Raw genomic sequence first — 20,698 nt, forward strand, 5'->3', positions numbered from 1 at the left:
CTCGTTTTGTTTGCACTGGCGAAGACGACTGGCCAGAGGGCACTGTGCTTGTGTAACTTCCCGACGAGGCAGCTTTTCCTACACTGGTCAGTCCTGAACTGCTCTTGAATAGACAAGAACTCTGTCCCCAGCCCCGCAGCCACCTCTGTCCCTCTCCAGCTCCCCGAGCGCTGCAAACCGGGGAGCAGTTTCACCTACCATTCCGCTGGCCTGTGGCTTTGGTGTTATTTCCCCATTCTTATAGTTATTGGCTCATATGGAAGGAGCTTATAAAGGAACACACTGGTTAGCAAGACCAGAAACTGTTCTTCCAAGATCCACTGCAAATGGTATCATTGATAAAAGGACCCCTTCTCCAACATGTGCACTTTGCTAGGTGGTGAAAATGTCTCAGTAGACAATGGACTTTCTATTGCCTTATTTCCCTTCGACTGCAAGATCCAACCAGTCCATCCTAAAGGAGATCAGACCTGTGTGTTCACTGGAAGGACTGATGTTGGAGCTGAAACTGAAATACTCTGGCCACCTGATGCAAAGAGCTGACTCACTGGAAAAGACTCCGATGCTGGGAAAGATTGAAGGCAGGAGGAGAAGGGGACAACAGAGGATGAGACGGTTGGATGGCATCACTGACTCGATGGGACATGGGTTGGTGGACTCCGGGAGTTGGTGATGGACAGGGAGGCCTGGCGTGCTGTGGTTCATGGGGTCGCAGAGTCGGACACGAGTGAGCGACTGAACTGAACTGAACTGATTGCCTTATTACTTCAGGTTATAGACCAGCTTGTCTCAATGATCATCTAGGATATGGTTCAGGGCCTGCTGCTAACTGGAGCTGGGGAGGGGCAGGTACAATGAAGGAGACAAATGTGTGTGTAGTGATTCTCATCTCCTGGAAACCTTTTCAGAACTCAGAGGCCCAGGAATCCATACTCTGAGAGGTGGTTCTAATTTGACCTCCTTACTGGGTGGTCAAATAAACAGGAGGCCTTTACCCTCAGGCCCAGGCAGAGCCATTTTACTTCAGCCTCACAAATGGAGAAGGTCTTTTTGATTTTAGGAAATGATCTAAAGCCGACTATTCTAAAGTAAGCAAATTTAGTACGGGACTAAGCATAAAACAGGAACACAAAGAAGAAAGATAAAGTCATCATCACAGACTTATTGCCAGCTACCAACACGGCCTTCAGATGACAGCTGCCTCCTGAGTCTCCTCTGTCCGCTCATTTCAGGGCTGGCCGCCCCTCCATCCTCCACTACTAGACAGGCTTCCTCAAATGCAGGTGAGCTTGTCCTCAAGGAAACCCTCCAGCGACTCCTGTTTTTAAGACAAAGCCCCAGCTCCCTAGGCTGGCACTCAGGGCCCAGCCCCCGTGTGCTCTACTCCTCACCGTTCCTCTAGCCTCAAATGGTCTCTGCCCCACCTTTGCCTGCAGTTCAAGTCACGTCCTCTCTCAGAAATCTTCCTGCTCCTGCCCAGTACCCTGGCAGAGTGCCTCCATTGAATCTTCAGCAAACGGTGGCACTGTGTGGGGGATGCGCATGGGGCCTTACTAGTCACTGCCTCCTCCTCAGTTCCTGCAGCGCAGCCTTCACGTTTCAGCCTTTCAGCCATGTTACTGCACAACAGCCTGAAGAATGTAAGCCAAGGTGCTGCGTGAAACCTCTCTGAACTGTCCGCCAGAGAAGGGGGCTGGGCCTTGTCTTCTGGCTAGAATGTGGAGGGGATCCCCACGTGATGACCATGGAAATGCAAACAACGCTAAGCAGCACTACAGGACTGGAGCTGCGGCCTCTGACGTTACCAAAGGTCGGTCCTGCCTCAGCCTGACCATCTCCAACTCTGAACCTGGGTGAGAGCAATGGTCCTGGTGGTCCAGTGGTTAAGAATCCACCTTCCAATGCAGGGGACACGGATTTGATTCCTGGTTGGGGAATTAAAATCCCACAGGGCAGCTAAGCCTGTGTGCCTCAACAGGAGACGCTTGCATGCCACAACCAGAAAGAAGCACCCCACCCACCCCCGTGCAACTAGAGAAAGGCCATGCACCCCAACCAAGAACAACAACAATAAAACCAACAAAACCAACCATGGAAGAGAAGACTTCGCTTAAGCCACTGCATTTTGAGAGTTGTTTTGATAACTGAGCCTATTCAAACCAGCATTCTCCGTTTTCCCCATCACTGCCTCATGCCTCTGGCATGAACTCACACCCTGAGTGACCCAGGGGTTCAAAGATGATTCGACTGTCATCCTCACTGAGGGCTCATCTCAGTGTGTATCGCGCTATCCTCAAGTGCCCAGAGGACTGACCACCGACACCATCCCCTCTAAAAGGTCACGGTGAGTGGTCTCATGGTAGCGACACTCTCTTTCACAACTGTGCTTCTGGCCCCTGAAGTAGAATACACTGTTTTAAAAAAAAAAACAGCTGAAGGAAGGAGAGGGTATCTAAAGTAAGTGTTCTCCATCTCAGGAAGGCCCGGTGAGCCTGTCTGGGCCAAGTCTGTGCCCCTCTCCCAGGTGAGCGCTGAGAATCCCCCTCCCAGGGCTCAGCGTGCCTTCCGTGCTCATCCACCCTGCTCTGGGCAGATGGTCATCCTCAGATGACCTCACAGAGTTCAGAATTGCTGCTCTGGAAAAACTACTGCTAAAAAACCTGTCTTTAAAGCTTAAAAACTACTTACTTGCTTCCCATGAAGGTAGTTTCTTAACATTTTTAAAAACCATGAGTATCTTTTAGAAATAACAACGTGTTCAACTTTACCTGGGCTGGCGTCTTCTCTTGTCATTTACTTTGAATGTAAGCCTGGCCCTGGAGGTGGCTCTACCCTAAAAACTGGTGGCCACTGATAACCCTAGTTTCCAGGTGGGTCTCAGCAGCCCTGTTCTACCCCCTGCTCCTCGGCCACATTCATGCCAGTGCAAGTCAGTAACTGATGGATCGCTTTCATCTTACTTAAGCAGAAATATAACATGCATTTAATTTCATTCAGTAAATCAATTCCACATAACTTACCATCTCTTAGAAAACTTAGGAGAAAGCAAAGGTCAGACATGGAATTACATGAATGCACTGTGATCACTGGAGATTAATGACTGCACCATGGCGATCAGGAGTTGTAATTTAAATGTACCACAAGAAGAAAAGCGAAAGTACTGTAATTTATTGCTGCATCTATGCTTCCCAGTACAGCTATAGTATTGTAAGTAGCTACAAAGTGCCACCTTCTGGTTTAAAACTGTGCAACATCTCCTTTATTTCTTTTTAAATGCCATTTTTTAGTGGACATATAAAGCAACAGCAGCAGTTATAAAATGTTGTCTGAGTGCTTTTGAGAGCTCAAAACAAATATCTGTGTATAGGCTGAATAAAAAGATGTTCAATTAATAGTGCACATTGTGTTAACTTTAATTAACATCTTCTGTTGGAATTTTCGTGTAAACCTTAATAGAGATGTGACTCACAGAGACCAAAAGTAAAATATCTTTTTGTTTCACGGCTTAGTGAGGTGGTCTGCATTCTTGCAAATGATTTACAAAATACAAGAAATGTTGCGAGTGGGTATTAGGCATAAAATATTACATTTCCTTACAGAAGGAGCAGCAGGAGGACAGGGAGCCTAGTGAACACCCCGTCACCACCTTTCCCACAGAGCTACACCCCAAGAACGGCAGTGGAAACCTGACAGCAAGCCACCCTTACAATTCTTTTTGGTTTTAAAATACAAGCACTTCCTGACGTTTCCCTCCCCGGCCCGTGAGCCGCACTCCCACTTGGCAGAATACAAGCCCACATCCTCTTGCTGAGTTTTCCCTTAGAATTATTTACAGGATGCCTACAGAAACGGTACAAACTAGTATGAAATTAAAGAGAGTTTGCATTTCCAGACACGCTCCTGTGGTGAAACAAGCACACCACGCCAATTCTGAAGACCAGTCCAAAGCTAAGGTGACTCAGAGGCAAACGCATCTGTAACCGTAACTGCTGAGATGGGCTTCTGGCTGGCTGTGGCGGAGTCGCTGACTCTGTCCTCCACAGTGGCTGGGGCCTTGCGGGTGGGGGGTGTCACGTCCACAGTGAGTGTGGAGGCGGCGTCGGCCTGTGCCGTGGTCGGGACGGGGTCGGAGGGTGGGCTGCCGGCGGGTGGGGCGGAGGACGGCAGCTCTGCGGAGCCTGCGGCGGGAGAGGCCTCCGGGACCAGAGGGAATGACGGGAGGAACTCGGATGGCATGGGGAGACGCGCGAGGCCTGCTAAGCTTCGGGAAGGCAGGGAAGGAAGGGGTGGCAAACCTAGGACAAAAAGGCAGAGATCATACATCCTCCCAGCACAGAAGGGCAACAGTCCCAGTCACACCATCATTTTCATCTGCATTTCACTAAGGAAATGGAAGCTGAGGAGCGACAACACAAATCACCATCTCTGATTATCCTTGGCTGGAGGCTCGGACACAGGTAAATATTCACCACAGGACCCGCTGGCCAGAGGAAAGGTTCCCTCGTGTGACTCAGCCCAGCCCAGGGAAGACATGATTCTCCCGGCTAGGATGGACAGGAGCCCATCTGCCTGCAAGGCAACACACGGAGTGCTGAGCAGAACTCTGCTCTTCAAGCAAACTGTAGGTTGACTCTCAGCTGCACTCTGGACAGACAAGAGGAACAGGAGGCACCGGGGCCAGGCCTCAAGCCAGAGTCCTCAGCCTTTTTTCAAGCCCTCTGATTGATAAATCTGCGTATACTTGACAGATTTAAGAATTTTAAAACACAGAATGAAGGGAAAGAGTATTACATCTTCAAGAAACAAAAGGCAGGCAGGTTGTAAAACAGGTTTTGGGCAACCTGTGGCCCAGTCTGTCAACCTGCGGCCCAGTCTGTCAACCTGTGGAAAGGGCAAAGCCACAAGTCTAAGAATACGGGGGTATCCCCCAAAAAGACGAAGGGAATGCTGAGACAGTAAACATTAGCCTGAATTTACTGACTTCATTTGTTTTTTAACCCATTGCACCAAAAGCAAAAAATAGTTTAACGAGGACAAGTAACGAATATATACAGATGATAAGCATTACAACAGGGGCTATTCTGATCTAAACAGAAACATGACAATGTATACTGTGGTGTAATAAGATCATTCACTGACATCACCAATGGGCCAAATTCTTGAGAACAGCAATTAAAAGTCAACCCTGACGTGTGGCCATCTCAAAGCTAAAGCTAATGTGGGCGGTCATTAACCAGAAGAGCAGACTCGTGGGGACACTGCTGCTTCGCTTTCATCAGTGCATAGAATCTGACTGTAAATACTTTGAATATCTGTGAACTTAACTATTTTTAGCTAAAACCTTGCAGTTTTTATTATAAAAACACTAATAATGAATATTTCTATAAAGCAATTATCCTTCAATTAAAAAAATGAAGAATATTGATCAAGCAGCAAGCGCAGCAAGCCCAGCCAGCCTGAGCCACGCAAAACACAGGTACCACCAGTGTCTGGATGGCAGCTGCCCAAAATACAGAGAGAATCACAGGGAGTTCATTCACTGCCACTGGGCCAACTGCACACCTCCCATCCCACTCAGCTCAGCGAGGCCACACCACTGCTCTTTATTTCTACAGCTGGCCTTTACAGAGCTTGAGCTGTCAGGGGCAGGAGGGAGAGAGAAAGAGGGATGGGCAGCCAGGCAGAGGAGCATCACAAAGACATTTCTCCTCCTCTTCTTTTTCAACCCTTTTAAATAAAAAAGATTAATTTATATCTGAAGCAGCTCAAGTTTGTTAAATGAATCTGCCCTTGCCAGAAAAAGACTGAAATAGAGGACTGCCTTTCCTGGAGAAAACTTTTTATTAGACAGAGTCCTATGGGAAAATGGGCAACATACCCGGGTTCACGAGTTCTGGTAAGCTGACGCCTGGCACGACAGGCGGGGTGGGCAGGTTGAGATTGGGGAGGACAGGCAGGCTCGGGAGACCGGCTGGTAAAGGCATCAGACCTGGAGAGAAGGCAGAGAACAAAAGATAAAGCGCCAAAGATAAACCCTTGCATACTGAAAAAAATACCACCCTCTTCGAAGTGAAAATACCAGAAGTCCACTTACCCTGTGGCAGTTTTGTACCATAACTATAGTAACAACAATAACAAAAATCTCTCCCCAGTGAAGCATCTTTCTGTACCTACGTGATTAGATGGCTAAGTGAGTAAGGGTTAAAACAAACCTCTGAACCCAGGGCAAGAGTGATGCCGGCCTCAGTGTCTTAGAGAAGAAGCTGATTTATCTTAGCAAATAAGGGACTGATTTTCTTTGACGGTTGAGGTTTACACTCTCTCAGCCTTTTTTTTTTCCCCCCTTTTCCCTTTTTAATTTCGGACTCACAGTTGCTAATAAAGAATCCCCATGTATATCTTTTACTCAAATTTCTCAAATATTAACATTTTATCACACTTGCTTTATCATTCTGTGTGTGCTCACATTTGGTTAATGGCTTAGTATGTCTGTGTAATAACATCTTTAGCCATACAATTAAAGGCTCTCACAATGCCAACTATACTTGATCACTGAAATAATATCTGATCTCTACCTATAGATAAAAGGACTTGGTCTTCACTGGGAACAATAAGGGAAATAAACAAAAATCTCACCTAACATTAAAGTTACTAAGGACCCAAGCAAGGAGTGCTCGTCTCTAGGATACAATGTTGTATTCATTAAGCACTGACCAGAATGCCCTAAGTAAGCAAGTGCTGACGAATGGAACATCTACACACTCCTTATTCTGGCCTCAGGCTGCTTGGGGGCAGAGAGGATGGTGGGCTAGGTTTAAGGAGCCCAGGGCTCAGCAGCTGACTAGCTGGTGACTGTAGCTCATTGCCAGTTGCTCTCACTTATCATGAAGTTACAGCAGAGAGAAAGCGAGAATAAAACATGAAAAAAGTCACTACATAGGGATGGACTTTTTTCACTGTTTCTAAGATGTAAAATACCAATAAAGCTATTATTATTACATGTATGTCTCCTGCGGCTTACCTGGTAATGTAGTAGCTGGGTTCACTGGCGGCACAGATGTGAGGGACTGGTTTACTTGTGGTGGCAATAATGGTACTGTTGGTACACCTAAAATAAAAACACAGCCTTTGAAACATTTCAGTTGATAAAGAACGAGCAGACCATCTCGGACCGTCTCCAGCCCCTTCCCTCCCGCCACGGTCAGGCCTTCCCTCAGTGAGACGTCACTCAGTCAGCTGGCCTCCAGCTGCGTCACTCCACAGCTCATCCACCTGCTCTGCCCTCTGCCCTTCGCAAGGGCTGTTAGCAGAGCATGGGCCAAGGGGGCGGGGGGCTCTGTAAGCCCACACCAGCTAAGTAACACCAGGTGTGAGTTTCACCCCTGAAAAGGGCTGGATTAGAAAACTGTTTTGGAATTTTGGAAATGAGACACAAGGATTCCAGTCAATCTTTATTGGGCTCCTGACCTAAAAGGTTATGTAATCCTGGGGCTGCTGGGGGCTATGTGCCCCGTGAAACAGTGAATGCTGGTCTGTGAAAGAGAATGATGTAGAGACAAGTGCACGTGGACCTCCACAGATGGGGAGAATGACCTTCCTGAATCTCCATTTCCTTCTGACCTTGGTTCTGTGACATGCCTTTGAAGCCTAGTACATTTCCATTTTTACTGATGTTAGCCTGAGGAGTTTATGTTCTTTACATTCAAGTAACTCTTAGGATACCACCTAATAAAGGTTATCTATTAACGCTTACCAGCCACTCAAGTGAGAAGTTTCACTGATATCCAAACAACAGTAATACTGCACATGGATTTTGATTTTGTCTTACAGAGATCTGCTTAAAGCCAAAGTGAACTGTGCCTAAAAGTAGGAAGCAACTATTTTCAGACAGTTTCATAAATTTATTTAGTCACGTATTTACTTTTCTGCAGAAACTGGAGGCATGAAAAATCAGAAGAGAATTCTCTGTTTTATTTGATTCTCAAAGGTGTTGAATGGTTGGTTGGTATGTTTAGTCTTTCAAGTTTGGCGGCAGGGTGGGCACCTGCTATATGTCAAGACATCGTTCTAGGCACCGAGGAACTTACAGAATAAAGAAAATAAAAATCACTACCCTCAGGAAATTTACATTCTGATGAGATGCAGAAAAAGAAAGGGAGACAGGAAGTATGAGGGGGTCATATCAATTAATGCCATTTCAAAATGATATACTCATTTGCTGAAAATCCAGATTTGTCAAATCCACAGTGAAGTTTTTTTTAAAAAAAACACACACTTTTATGTTTCTACAGTTACTGTTTGGGCTGCTGCTGCTGCTGCTGCTAAGTCACTTCAGTCGTGTCCGACTCTGTGCGACCCCACAGACGGCTGTTTGGGCTACTTTCCAGCAATATAATCAAAGCAAAGATTGAAAAGTAAATACGTAACAAAAAGTGATTTCTCATGTCATACTGCTGAATTCACTTATTCAAAGTGAAAATGCTGATTTCTTTCAATCTCCTTTAGAATTTCTGATTTATTGATACCTCTTTTACTATTCAATAACCCATTTTTCGACAGTGTACTAAGACCAGGGATCTCAGTGCATGTGCTTATAAGACAACACAAGTATAACTGTCATGTGTGAGGGAAGATTTAAAATAGAAACCGCAAGGTGAAGAGACATCAGCTATCTCCTAAAGCCAGAAGAGCTCTCATATGCACTGGAACTCTCACTGTAAAGCCACTGGGTTGCCGCCTTGGGAAGTCTACTCAAGAATAAACTACAGGACCACTTCTTATATCTGATGGGATATAAGTAAAAAACTCAATCTCACAAAAAGGCCTCAAATATTACTTGATGAAATAAACTTTAAAATCTCTTCCAAATATACCTATGACTTGATACTGATGACATTAATATTTAATTTCATTTAGGAAATATTCTAAAACTAGACTGGTGATAACTGCACAACTCCATAAATTTACTAAAAATCATTGAATTCTATACTTTCAGTAAATAAATTTTATAGTACACAAATTATACCTTGATAAAGCTGGGAAAAAAACTCAGCAAAAACTTATCTTGGAAAACAAAGACTCTGAAAAGACTTGGGATTTCAACCTAGGGGACAAACTCTAGGGACCATACTGTTGACCTTAACTGCATCTTGATGGGTTGTTTTAAGTCCATTCCAGAACAAAGTGGAATATGAGCAGATCTGGAGTACAAATATTAAAAAAGAGAGCTTAAGAATAAAAGGATACTAATAAAATAAAATGAAACCATGGCAGTATTTTATCCACTTATTCAACACTGATTGAGTATATAATATACTCTTGGTATGATGAAGATATTTAAAAAAAGGAAAGGGAAAAATAAACTACATCAACATACCAAGTTAAGAACTGTATCATGTGACCAAGCAATTCTAATTTCTGGGTATATAATCAAGAAAAATGAAAACATATGTCTATGCAAAAACTTGTACACAAATGTTCATAGCCACATTATTTAATAATAGCCAAAAAGTAGAAACCACCCAAATGTCCATCAACAAAATGAGGCATACCCACGCAATGGAACATTATTTGAACATAAAAAGATAAAGTATTAACATATGCTATGACATCAATGAACTTGGAAAACAGAACACCATTCAAGGTAAAAGAAGCCACAGAGAAAGGTCACAGACGACCACACCTATTTTATGGAATGCTTAGACTAGAAAGAGAAAGTAGATGAGTGAGTGCCTAGGCCTTGGGGCCTGGGGGAAGAGAGTGACTGGGGGCAGGATTCCTTTTGGGGTAATGAAATGTTCTAAACTGAGGTGATGGTTGCAAACCTCTACAAAACATACTCAGAACCCCACTTAATTATACACTTTGAAATGGGTAAATTATATGCTATGTGAATTACATCTCAATAAAGTTGTTGGAAAAAACCTAAAACACGCAAAAATGGAGTACAGCAGGTGGAACAAGGAGTACAGGGAAAGAAGAGACAGGAGCACGCCCCGAGCCAGGGGCCCCTAAGAAAGGGTGGTGGACGGCTCACTGCGGTATCCCCAGGGTACACTAGCTAGGGGGTATGCAAACATCTGCTGGGTAAACAGAGCAATTAAACTGCATTCAAAGGTAGAACACAGAGAAGCCCATGGTCTAACACTGGCTGAGAAGAGGTTTAAACGCATGTGGTCATTTAGTACCTACCAGCTTTCACAGACAGGGCCTGTCAACGCAGAGCACGTTGACAGTTTTCAAAGTACACTGGAATTAATTTTTAAAATTCTACAGCTTGGGACAGAAAAGAATACCACATAAAACAAACCAGACTGAAAACAGAAATCTATTTTCTGCATACCTGTGCTGAGAACATTACTGACAGCTGGTGGGGTTGAACTAATAGAAAGTCCAGACAGACTCTGTTCAATTTCTGTAGTTCCTGGTGGTGACAAAGACGGGGGATTAACTGAGGACAGCTGGACCTTCCAAAAAATAGAAAGAAAAAAGGAAAATTACTCACGTTTACTTAAAATATACACATTGGCTCTCACTGGTCCTACAGATACTTTTTTGATCGTGTACAAACCGTCCCAACTTTTCACCTGGCACTCTGGCTTTCAGATACTCCTTCGTAATTTGGAAAGGTGCCAAGGATGTGACGCTGTAGACACCTCCCCATCCTGTCACTTCTGGCCGCTTAACACATGGCGTCTAGCCCGTCACACACGCTGTTCTAGCCACTTTGACACCAGGAGAGTCTTTCTTCTCTTTCCTAGCCACCCAAAATGATTATACTCAACCCTTAAAACACCACTTTTTCCTCTTCTCTGATTTCTCAGCCAGATTTTTGTTTCTAATTTTCACTGTTCATGGAAGAAGTCAGCTGAAGTCTTAATACGATGAAAGATTCCTTAGAAATTTCTTATGATGTCTAACATTATGAGCCCCCCTTATCTTTTCTCATCAATGAATGAATGTGGGAACTAGATCTCTACCTTCAGGAGCATGGGGTAGGGGTATGAATGAATCTGTATGGACTCTACAAATAGGTGGATGGGTGATTTTCAGATTTCACCCCTGAATCCTCCAGTGTCCTCCAGCACTTTTCAACATGACCTGCATTATGGCCCTTCTCCCCAGCTGCCATTTCACCATCTGGTTTCTGACTGCCCGCAGAGCCTTACACGGCAAAAAGCACCGACTGGGGCAGCATATATGATAGTAGGAGTCTGAATATGTAACGACGCTGGCTCTGGCGGTGAGTCAATAGGTGGGGTGAGGAGAGGTTACACCTTCCCACAGCTCCTCTTCACTTCCTCTAGAAGTAGGGATGGCCAAACCATAAACCATAAAATGACAGCAGCCCTTTCTTTACAACCGCAGCATTTTCTTTCTGATTGTTTGGTTTCTATTTAGTCAGGCAGGCAAGAGTTAACTGTCCTGTAAGGCCTGCACAGGAAACATTTTAAAAGCCCCTAAGCCTGTACAAATACCTCTCGTACTCCTTAAACAGCCTCATGTTGATCATATAATTGTTACCACAACCCTAGCTCTCCTTGCTTTCTCAATCAGGTTCCTTGAAATCGTAAGCACCATCTGTTGTCACCTTAACCCGCACCAGTCACCCCCTCTCTCCAGTCAGTCAGCATTGGCGTCCCTGCTCCAGCCCAGGACATGTTTTTTCACTCCTCCTCACCGACTTCTCTGTAGTTCCTCACACAGCTGCCTATGCCCGCTTTCCTGACGCTCTGCTTTCTCCCTTTGGGCGTCTCCTGACCATCCTTTGCTAAATCTCCTGTCTCTGCCTGTCCATTTAAATACTATGAACAGTCAAGATTCCAGCCTTGTCCCTCTAACCCACCCAAGCCCAACCCATTGTTTGTTTGTTTTTTAAATCAATGTCCATTGGGTAAATTACCCTCTCTATGTTGATGATTCCCAAATCTGTATCTCTAGCCCTGCCCTCTTTCCTGAAATCTAGAATCAGAGGTTACCCATCTAGGTATCCTACAAGAACTTCAAATCCTACACGTCAATATGTAACTCATCTGCCCGGTTTCAGTAAGTGCTATCACCACACACATCAACTCATCTCGGTGGGAAGTTATGACATAATCAGGAAGTAAAGTTACCTTACCTCCGTAAACCCATCTTTAAGAGGAGTAATCGGTGTACCAGTCATCTGTCCTGGAAGAGAAATTTTCTTTCCTTCTTCAAATGGGCGTGTAGGTATTCGATGCAAATAACCATATCCAATGCCACATCCTAGGCTGTGAAAATAATTTTTTCTTAAAGTTATTGTTATCAATCACAGCTTATGTTTCTTTGAGGTTTTGAACAGAAAAACACATCTCCATTCTTTTAAATGCTGACTTTTATCAGAGGTCTCGTCTGACCACCCTTTATGAAAAGCACGCTTCCCTGTACCACAGACACTAGCTTTACTCTCCTTTATTTCCCTTTAAGTATTTATCTCTATCCAACACACTGTATATTTATTTTCTGTCTCTGCCAATAACATGTTAAGGGGGCAGAGACCTTGTTATGTTTACTGCCTTAATGGTTCCTGGAACATGGCAGACACTTAGTGATTATTTGCTGAATGAATGACATAGTCTTTCTACTCAAGAGCTCCAAACACTTTTGCATGCTAATGACATTCACACATCCCACAGGTCTACTTCAGAACCAACACATATCAATCCAAATGAATCCAGATTTCTTCTAATTCAGCATCCTAATGCCACCAGTGACATTCTTCTAATTAGATACAATCACAGTGCTTCCTTCCAGTCTGCTGACTTCCCCCATTCTTGCTTCCCGTTTCCCTTTAGAGAACTCCTCCCCAGTCACTGTGTGCAATGCTGGTGGGACCGTCGTCAATCAGGGGCCCCGTCCTGCCCCAAATTAGGCATGTCTCACGACCAGAGCCAGGCCAATCTACCCATCTTGCTCAGGACTGCAAACCTTAGAAGTGACAGAAAAAGCAAAATGGCTATATCCCTTCAGTAGAATACGGATGGACCGCCAGTCAGTTCTTCCTTTCCAAGTCCCTATATAAGACTTCTCACAACCAGGCTTCAACTTCTGTTTCCCTCACAACTGCTTATACCTTCCAAAGTACCTGTTCTGAGTAGGACATGTACAGATACCTCTGTGCTTATCCTGTTAAGGCATCTATTATTTCCATGGCTACTACCACCACCACCAAAAGCTAAGAGAAAAAGCAGTTTCTTATCTGAATCTGATTTCATAACAGTGCTTCACATTACAACATTACTTGTCTCCTCACTTTTTCTCCCTTGTACCATCAAGCTGCAATTTTTACTCAACTGGTTCTCAGACTGATTTCGAAGAGAGAGAGAGATGAAATATACTGATCAATAAAAGCCTTTCAGAGGTAGATGCATTTAAAAACATTTAAAATGCATTTAAAATGTACTTATTAATCAAAAGAACTAAGTGGTGGTAGAGAAGGCACTTGAGGCAAGAGGGAGGCCCTCCTAAAATTTAAAGACAGCCCAAGAATGAAGCTAAGAAAAACTCTCTGCTGTAGTGAATGCAACATGGTCAGCCTCTGAGGAAGGAATGAAAACCAGACGCACACATATACCAGTGGGGGCGGACTCAGGAAGGTGGTGTATAATATGGGCCTGTCTAAAGCAACAGCTGATCAACGGCATAAAACCATGTCAAAAGGAAAAATGTCTTCCACAGAAAAAGAGAAACTGCTAGTCTAGAAAAGAAGGGTGCCAAGAACAAGCATGTAGCAGTATTTAGTCAGCATGATTAAAAATAAACAAACTAGTAACGTTCTTTGTTGTTAAACTTCATCTAGAATCTCTTCATTAGACCATGATTTCATGCACAACAAGCAAGGTGGAGGTAGTAGTGGGCTCTAAGAATTCTAACTGGAGAGGAGGCATTTTTCTATTGTAAACTGAAAATCCACCATTCTAATGAATACAGAAGTTTATTTGCAAATTTAGTTTATATGATACAGTCCCTCTAGAATGAAATCAATTTTGAATACCTTGAAAAGATCACCTTTCTGACAAACCTGGACATTGGAACATCGTAACTTGATCAAGTACGGGCCCCAGACAGGCCAGATTCTCTGTCCCATTTTCTTAAATTGCAGTAAGTCAGCATTCTGGTGGCAGCATACATTCAGCTGGAGAACCGCAGGTTTGTGGCTTAGGGTATTGTGAGCGCACAGAGACCTTCTCTGTTTGCATCAACTAAGGTCATCCTTTACCTGGCAAGCGCTGGATCTTTTACAAAACATTGGCAGCAGTTTCCAAATCCTAGCCTTTCTTATAAATCTAGCTTACGCCTAACAACTCCTCAAATTTAAACAGGTTCTTAGAACTTTCGAAATAATGAAAAATTTGTACAATTTAAACAATAAAAGACCTACAGATATAATATTAAGTAGGAATGTTGTGCTTTGACTTTTTGAAATTAAGAAACTGACTTGAAGAAAAGTCCCAGAAAACTGATTTTATAAAGTTTGCTTTTCTGTTTGGCTTGACGCTCTTCTAAACTGCTTTTTGTTGTTTCAATTCTGTCTGAATTATAGTGGAAATTGGTCTGTTCATTTGTGAAAGCCAACAGTTTCCTCCAAGTGCTAAGAAATTTCCCCAGCAGCTAGAGAAAGTTACACTGTATTGTTCTACTGCTGAGGAGAGAACTGGGAAAATAAGACTGAAAACTATTTTACTAAAATAACAAAACAAAAAAGTTAGTTTGTGCTTCAGTTCAGTTCAGTTCACTCGCTCGCTCAGTCGTGTCTGACTCTTTGCGACCCCATGAATCACAGCACGCCAGGCCTCCCTGTCCATCACCAACTCCTGGAGTTTACTTAAACTCATGTCCACTGAATTGGTGATGCTATCCAGCCATCTCATCTTCTGTCGTCCCCTTCTCCTCCTGCCCCTAATCCCTCCCAGCACCAGGGTCTTTTCCAATGAGTCAACTCTTTGCATGAGGTGGCCAAAGTGCTGGAGTTTCAGCTTTAGCATCAGTCCCTCCAATGAACTACCCAGGACTGATCTTCAGAATGGACTGGTTGGATCTCCTTGTAGTCCAAGGGACTCTCAAGAGTCTTCTCCAACACCACAGTTCAAAAGCATCAATTCTTTGGTGCTCAGCTTTCTTCATAGTCTAACTCTCACATCCATACATGACCACTGGAAAAACACAGCCTTGACTAGATGGACCTTTGTTGGCAAAGTAATGTCTCTGCTTTTGAAAATACTATCTAGGTTGGTCATAACTTTTTTCCCAAGGAGTAAGCGTCTTTTAATTCCATGGCTGCAGTCACCATCTACAGTGATTTTGGAGCCCCAAAAAATAAAGTCTGACACTGTTTCCACTGTTTGCCCATCGATTTGCCATGAAGTGATGGGACCAGATGCCATGATCTTCCTTTTCTGAATGTTGAGCTTTAAGCCCACTTTTTCGCTTTCACTTTCATCAAGAGGCTTTTTAGTTCCTCTTCACTTTCTGCCGTAAGGGTGGTGTCATCTGCATATCTGAGGTGATTGATACATCTCCCCGCAATCTTGATTCCAGCTTGTGCTTCTTCCAGCCCAGCGTTTCTCATGACATACTCTGCATAAAAGTTAAATAAGCAGGGTGACAATATACAGCCTTGACGTACTCCTTTTCCTATCTGGAATCAGTCTGTTCTTCCATGTCCAGTTCTAACTGTTGCTTCCTGACCCGCATATAGGTTTCTCAAGAGGCAGGTCAGGTGGTCTGGTATTCCCATCTCTTTCAGAATTTTCCACAGTTTATTGTGATCCACACAGTCAAAGGATTTGGCATAGTCAATAAAGCAGAAATAGATGTTGTTCTGGAACTCCCTTGCTTTTTCAATGATCCAGCGGATGTTGGCAATTTGATCTCTGCTTCCTCTGCCTTTTCTAAAACCAGCTTGAACATCCGGAAGTTCACGGTTCACATACTGCTGAAGCCTGGCTAGGAGAATTTTGAGCATTACTTTACTAGCGTGTGAGGCGAGTGTAATTTGTGGTAGTTTGAGCATTCTTTGTCATTGCCTTTCTTTGGCACTGGAATGAAAACTGACCTTTTCCAGTCCTGTGGCCACTGCTGAGTTTTCCAAATTTGCTGGCATATTGAGTGCAGCACTTTCACAGCATCATCTTTTAGGATTTGAAATAGCTCAACTGGAATTCCATCACCTCCACTAGCTTTGTTCATAGTGATGCTTTCTAAGGCCCGCTTGACTTCACATTCCAGGATGTCTGGCTCTAGGTGAGTGATCGTGATTATCTTGGTCGTGAAGATCTTTTTTGTACAGTTCTGTGTATTGTTGCCACCTCTTCTTAACATTTTCTGCTTCTGTTAGGTCCATACCATTTCTGTCCTTTATCGAGCCCATCTTTGCATGAAATGTTCCCTTGGTATCTGTAATTTTCTTGTGAGATCTCTAGTCTTTCCCATTCTGTGCTTAGATGAGTTAAAAAAAAAAAAAAAGGACTAGAGTTTGTGTACCATGTTCACTAAACTGTGCTTTAAAAAAATGAATGATTGCATTCAACATTCTAGGTTGGCTCTTTCCTTTTCTCGAGAAGTTTTACTATAAACCAGTAACTTGTTTCAAACTAAAACAATGCTCACAACATATCTGACTGGTAAATTTAAGCAGCTGTAACTTAGTCTAAAAAAAGTGGCCTTACCTGCCTTCTCCACCCCATGCAGAATTTGGTGTAATAATCACTTCTCGACAGTTATCAGTGTCTGTATTATACACATAAAGTTTCAATGGTTTTGCTTCATGTGTTTCAATAAGGCTGAATAGATCCTCAGACTGCAAAAGCATTACAGAAGAAAAATGTTTTTGTTACTGAACTTTTGAATAACAGGTCTCAAATAGTAGATATCAAACCTAGTTAATATCTAAAACAAACAAACAAAAAACACACCTAAACGAACAACAACAAAACACACACAAAAACCAGATCCTGGGCCCTGCCCCTAGGCACAAGAAGCATTTGTTAGATCAGGATTATTAATACCTACCCATACAACACAAGGCCTCATGTTCAGTTCTGTAAGACCTAACCAGCAATTGAGTAAGTTTTCTACATCCAAATTCAACATATTCTGCTTTCTTCCTATTATTAAGGGCTGGTTATCCGGGCACCTTTTTTTCCTGTCATTTATAATCGAGTAATACATATTTCCACTAGCTAACAGACAAGGAAAAGGACCCAACTAATATAGCTAAGCCAATTCTGCTACCTTAGAACAAGAGAAAATGAAATCAATATTCAAAAATGAGGATTTGATTTAATCTTGAGATACAAGAGACATCTTCCATATTTCTGTTTAACTTCCTGGAGCATACGTTATCTTGATTAGCAAAGACCTAAACTTCAACTCTGAATGTAAAGGGTGCAAATATACCTGTATTTATACATTAATGAGAAAATGTTAAATTATTTTTAGTATTAATGAACAAATTAGTTACCTCATTCATGACTGTATCTGCTCCAATGATATAATCACTGTGAGGTCTAAGACCAGCCAGCGCTGCAGGAGAATTTGATTCCACTTCCTAGGATGATACAATCAAACTGTTGTTATTGTTTAGTCACTAGGTCTTGTCCGACTCTTTGATGACCCCATGGACTGTAGCTGGACAGGCTCCTTTGTCCATGAGATTTGCTAGGCATGAATACTGGAGTGGGCTGCCATTTCCTCTTCCAGGGGATATCTCTGACCCAGGAAGCAAACCCATGTCCCCAGCATTGGCAAGAGGGTTCTTTATTGCTGAGCCACCAGCGAAGCTTCCCCATTAAATTACTGTATATAAAATAATCTTCCAAACTGTATAGTTCAGTCCTTCATTAGAGTAATTTAAACTTTCCTGTATTTGTCTTATTAGAGACAATGTCAGATCAGAAGCTATAGGATACACTTAATTAAATCTTCCAAACATAAAAAAAACCAACAATATTTTTATAAATATTTAAAATATTTCTGCAGCTATTTGCTTTAATTTAACTTCTTTTAATGGATAAACTATTAGAAAAAATTTTTAGATCATATTTGCTTTTCTTTCTCAAGCTGTTTTTATTAATACATATTTTAAAAGCAATTTTGATTTTCAGAAACTAAAAGTAGCCTAATAACAGCCCTACAGTCTCCCAAACTGGAAACAACCACTATTAAAATACCTTTCTATACTGTTTCTTAAACTGCTAACAGTTCACAGTTGATACCTACCAACACATGCCAAACGTTTTCATTTGCCCCATCAAAGCTGCAGAAACGAATGCTGACTCCCAACAAGCCCTGGCCACCCCACATGTTGCTTGGTGTAACTGAGGTCTCTCGCAGCTCCAGTGTTTTACTACTGTAGATAAGCATCTTTACAGGTTTTTCAACATTTGCTTTCAGTAGATCCTTAAGAGTATCATTGTCTTTATTCTGTAAACATAGAAATATTTCTTAATAAATAAAAATCTAATGCTAATTAGCTTAAGCATCCTAGGCCCTGTTGGAGAAATATTAATAACTAATGTAAATAAAATATTCAATAAGTGGAGGTTTCATTAACACTCAAATACTCCTCCAAGTAAAAGAATGTCAAGAAATTAGGAACTTATGTTAGTGTAACCCAGGAGGACTCCACAGGGCCTCTGGGGACAGGCCTTCCTCCATGTCCTCTGCTGTGGCTCCTCTCTCAAGTACCCAGATTATAGTATCTCATGCATATTTCCTAAGTTTTCAGATGCTAAAAACTACCACCAAAAGCAAGAAATAACTACCTGAAGATTATAAGCAGGTAGCCACAGACCTTCTGATGCCTAAGGACTGATCACCACAAACCAATCAGGGAACTGTGCATGAGCTGATCACAACCCTGGGATAGCCCTCCCTCACCTTGACTTCAAAAATGCTTTGCTGAAACCCTTCAGGGAGTCTGCGTTTTTCTGAGCAGGAACCATCAGTTTTCCTTGCTTGGTCCTGGAATAAACCTTTCTTTGCTATAAACTCTTAACATTTCGGTACTGTTTGGCCTCACTGTGTGTCACGCACACAAACTTGTGTTCAGTAACATTAGCAACAGCTTCTGACTTTTTCCTAATAGCCAGCTATGGAATTATGGAATTTGCAACCCAGCATTATTTGAAATGATCCAGAGCTTCAATGATAAAAAACTCTAATTACTCCACAAGAAGATATGTTACTAACAGAGTTGGAGTGACTGATTTTAAAATCTAAAACATTGCTAGAGTTAAAGTTTAATTTTGGACTTTACTCCTCATATATACACTGAGTACAAACTGGTAGGAAATAGTATGTTAAATATTTCATTATGTAAATGAATAAAGGCCATTATGTAAGAGATGTAAGTAATGAACAAAAACTTAGACTGTTGTGAAAAACCAACTAAACAGCCACTGTCATAAGAATTTACTGAAATTATAACACAGTTTCCTTCCCATTGGACTTTACTACATGTAAACTAAAGCACTTTTAAAAACTGGTTTTAAGTCTGCACTTTTGGAACACATCTCTGTCTAGTTTTATAACACTATTTCTATATGAGGGAACTGAGTGATAAGAAAATCGGCAAGTTATTTGAGAATGAGTCTTTACTAAATCATTTGTCAATAACCTAAAAAAGTCTGACATTTTTTGAAAAAGCAACAAAATCACATCTTTCTGCTTAAAAAATAAATAAATATTTAATATACAAAGTAGAAGTCTCCGGTGTCTTTCTCCCCGCCCCCCCCAAACTAATCACTGGAGTGTGAGGTGTAGTATTCTATCAATATATTTGACATTCTCACATTTACTAACACATGGTTATTTTATTGATATCATACTCTATGTAATGTTTGTGACTAATGAATAAATAAATATCCATCTCAGATAATCTGAAAAACTCTATTTTCAAAAGATGACAAAATATCATAGGTGAAACTACAAAAGGCTGAACTTACTAATCTTGAACCATTAATAGAAACAATAAAATCAAAGAATGGCTCCAGTCCAGCTCTATGTCCTGGGGAATTTTCTTGTACCTGTGAAAACAAAAATGAAAAATACAAAGCTTAATTATGAATTAAAAGCTAAAGTTTAATATCTATCACTTCAGTTAAAACAGATTAATCTCATTTATGAGGAAATATAGGTACTCACTAGTTTTCTCATTTCTTTTATCTTCCAGATAATGCCCCTGCAGCTCCCTAAATTCTATTCATTCTTTAAATTCATCTCATATATGAGGTTTTCCCTCTGGTGCTATTTCATACTACTTTCCTCTTTTTAGGGGGTGGGAGGAGACAATCCTCCCAGCATTTTAGCACACGACATAGCAGACAGTTAATCATTACAACTAAGTGGCAAATTCAAATTAATTTATTCTATTTATCCCATGACTACTACTAGCAAGGTACCATTTGGTTACAAAACTAATGTAGGAACACAGCTGCTGTTAGGAAAACATTATAATCTGCTGAGTAACAGGCAAGAAGAGCGGGAGACGGAGGACACACAGACCTCTAATAACTGTGATATGAAAGCAAACAGGTTGAGTTACAGGCACAAAGTTCTAAGGGCGAGATTAAATCTGAGTGAAGAAGTTTCCTAGGGAAAAAAATGACATTTGAATTGTACTTTAAAAGGAAGGTAGAACTAAGGAAGGATAAGGGGGATGAGAAAAAACACC

General features: G+C 42.1%; 1 protein-coding gene across 1 annotated transcript in view; it reads right to left on the bottom strand.

Annotated features, from left to right (window-relative positions):
* Nucleotides 1-3,147: 3,147 nt before the first annotated feature.
* Nucleotides 3,148-20,698, bottom strand: part of GORASP2 (golgi reassembly stacking protein 2) — a 30,471-nt gene continuing 12,920 nt past the window's right edge. Inside the window, exons 2-10 of the mRNA XM_052660193.1 lie at nucleotides 19,971-20,051; nucleotides 18,244-18,447; nucleotides 17,486-17,572; nucleotides 16,692-16,822; nucleotides 12,122-12,254; nucleotides 10,343-10,466; nucleotides 7,022-7,108; nucleotides 5,879-5,989; nucleotides 3,148-4,295 (exon numbers count right to left, since the gene is read on the bottom strand). Coding sequence (XP_052516153.1) covers nucleotides 3,949-4,295; nucleotides 5,879-5,989; nucleotides 7,022-7,108; nucleotides 10,343-10,466; nucleotides 12,122-12,254; nucleotides 16,692-16,822; nucleotides 17,486-17,572; nucleotides 18,244-18,447; nucleotides 19,971-20,051 — 1,305 coding nt within the window. The 3' untranslated portion in view covers nucleotides 3,148-3,948. The remainder of the gene's footprint in view (nucleotides 4,296-5,878; nucleotides 5,990-7,021; nucleotides 7,109-10,342; nucleotides 10,467-12,121; nucleotides 12,255-16,691; nucleotides 16,823-17,485; nucleotides 17,573-18,243; nucleotides 18,448-19,970; nucleotides 20,052-20,698) is intronic.

This window comes from Budorcas taxicolor, chromosome 2, assembly GCF_023091745.1.
Source record: "Budorcas taxicolor isolate Tak-1 chromosome 2, Takin1.1, whole genome shotgun sequence".
Taxonomy (NCBI): Eukaryota; Metazoa; Chordata; class Mammalia; order Artiodactyla; family Bovidae; genus Budorcas; species Budorcas taxicolor.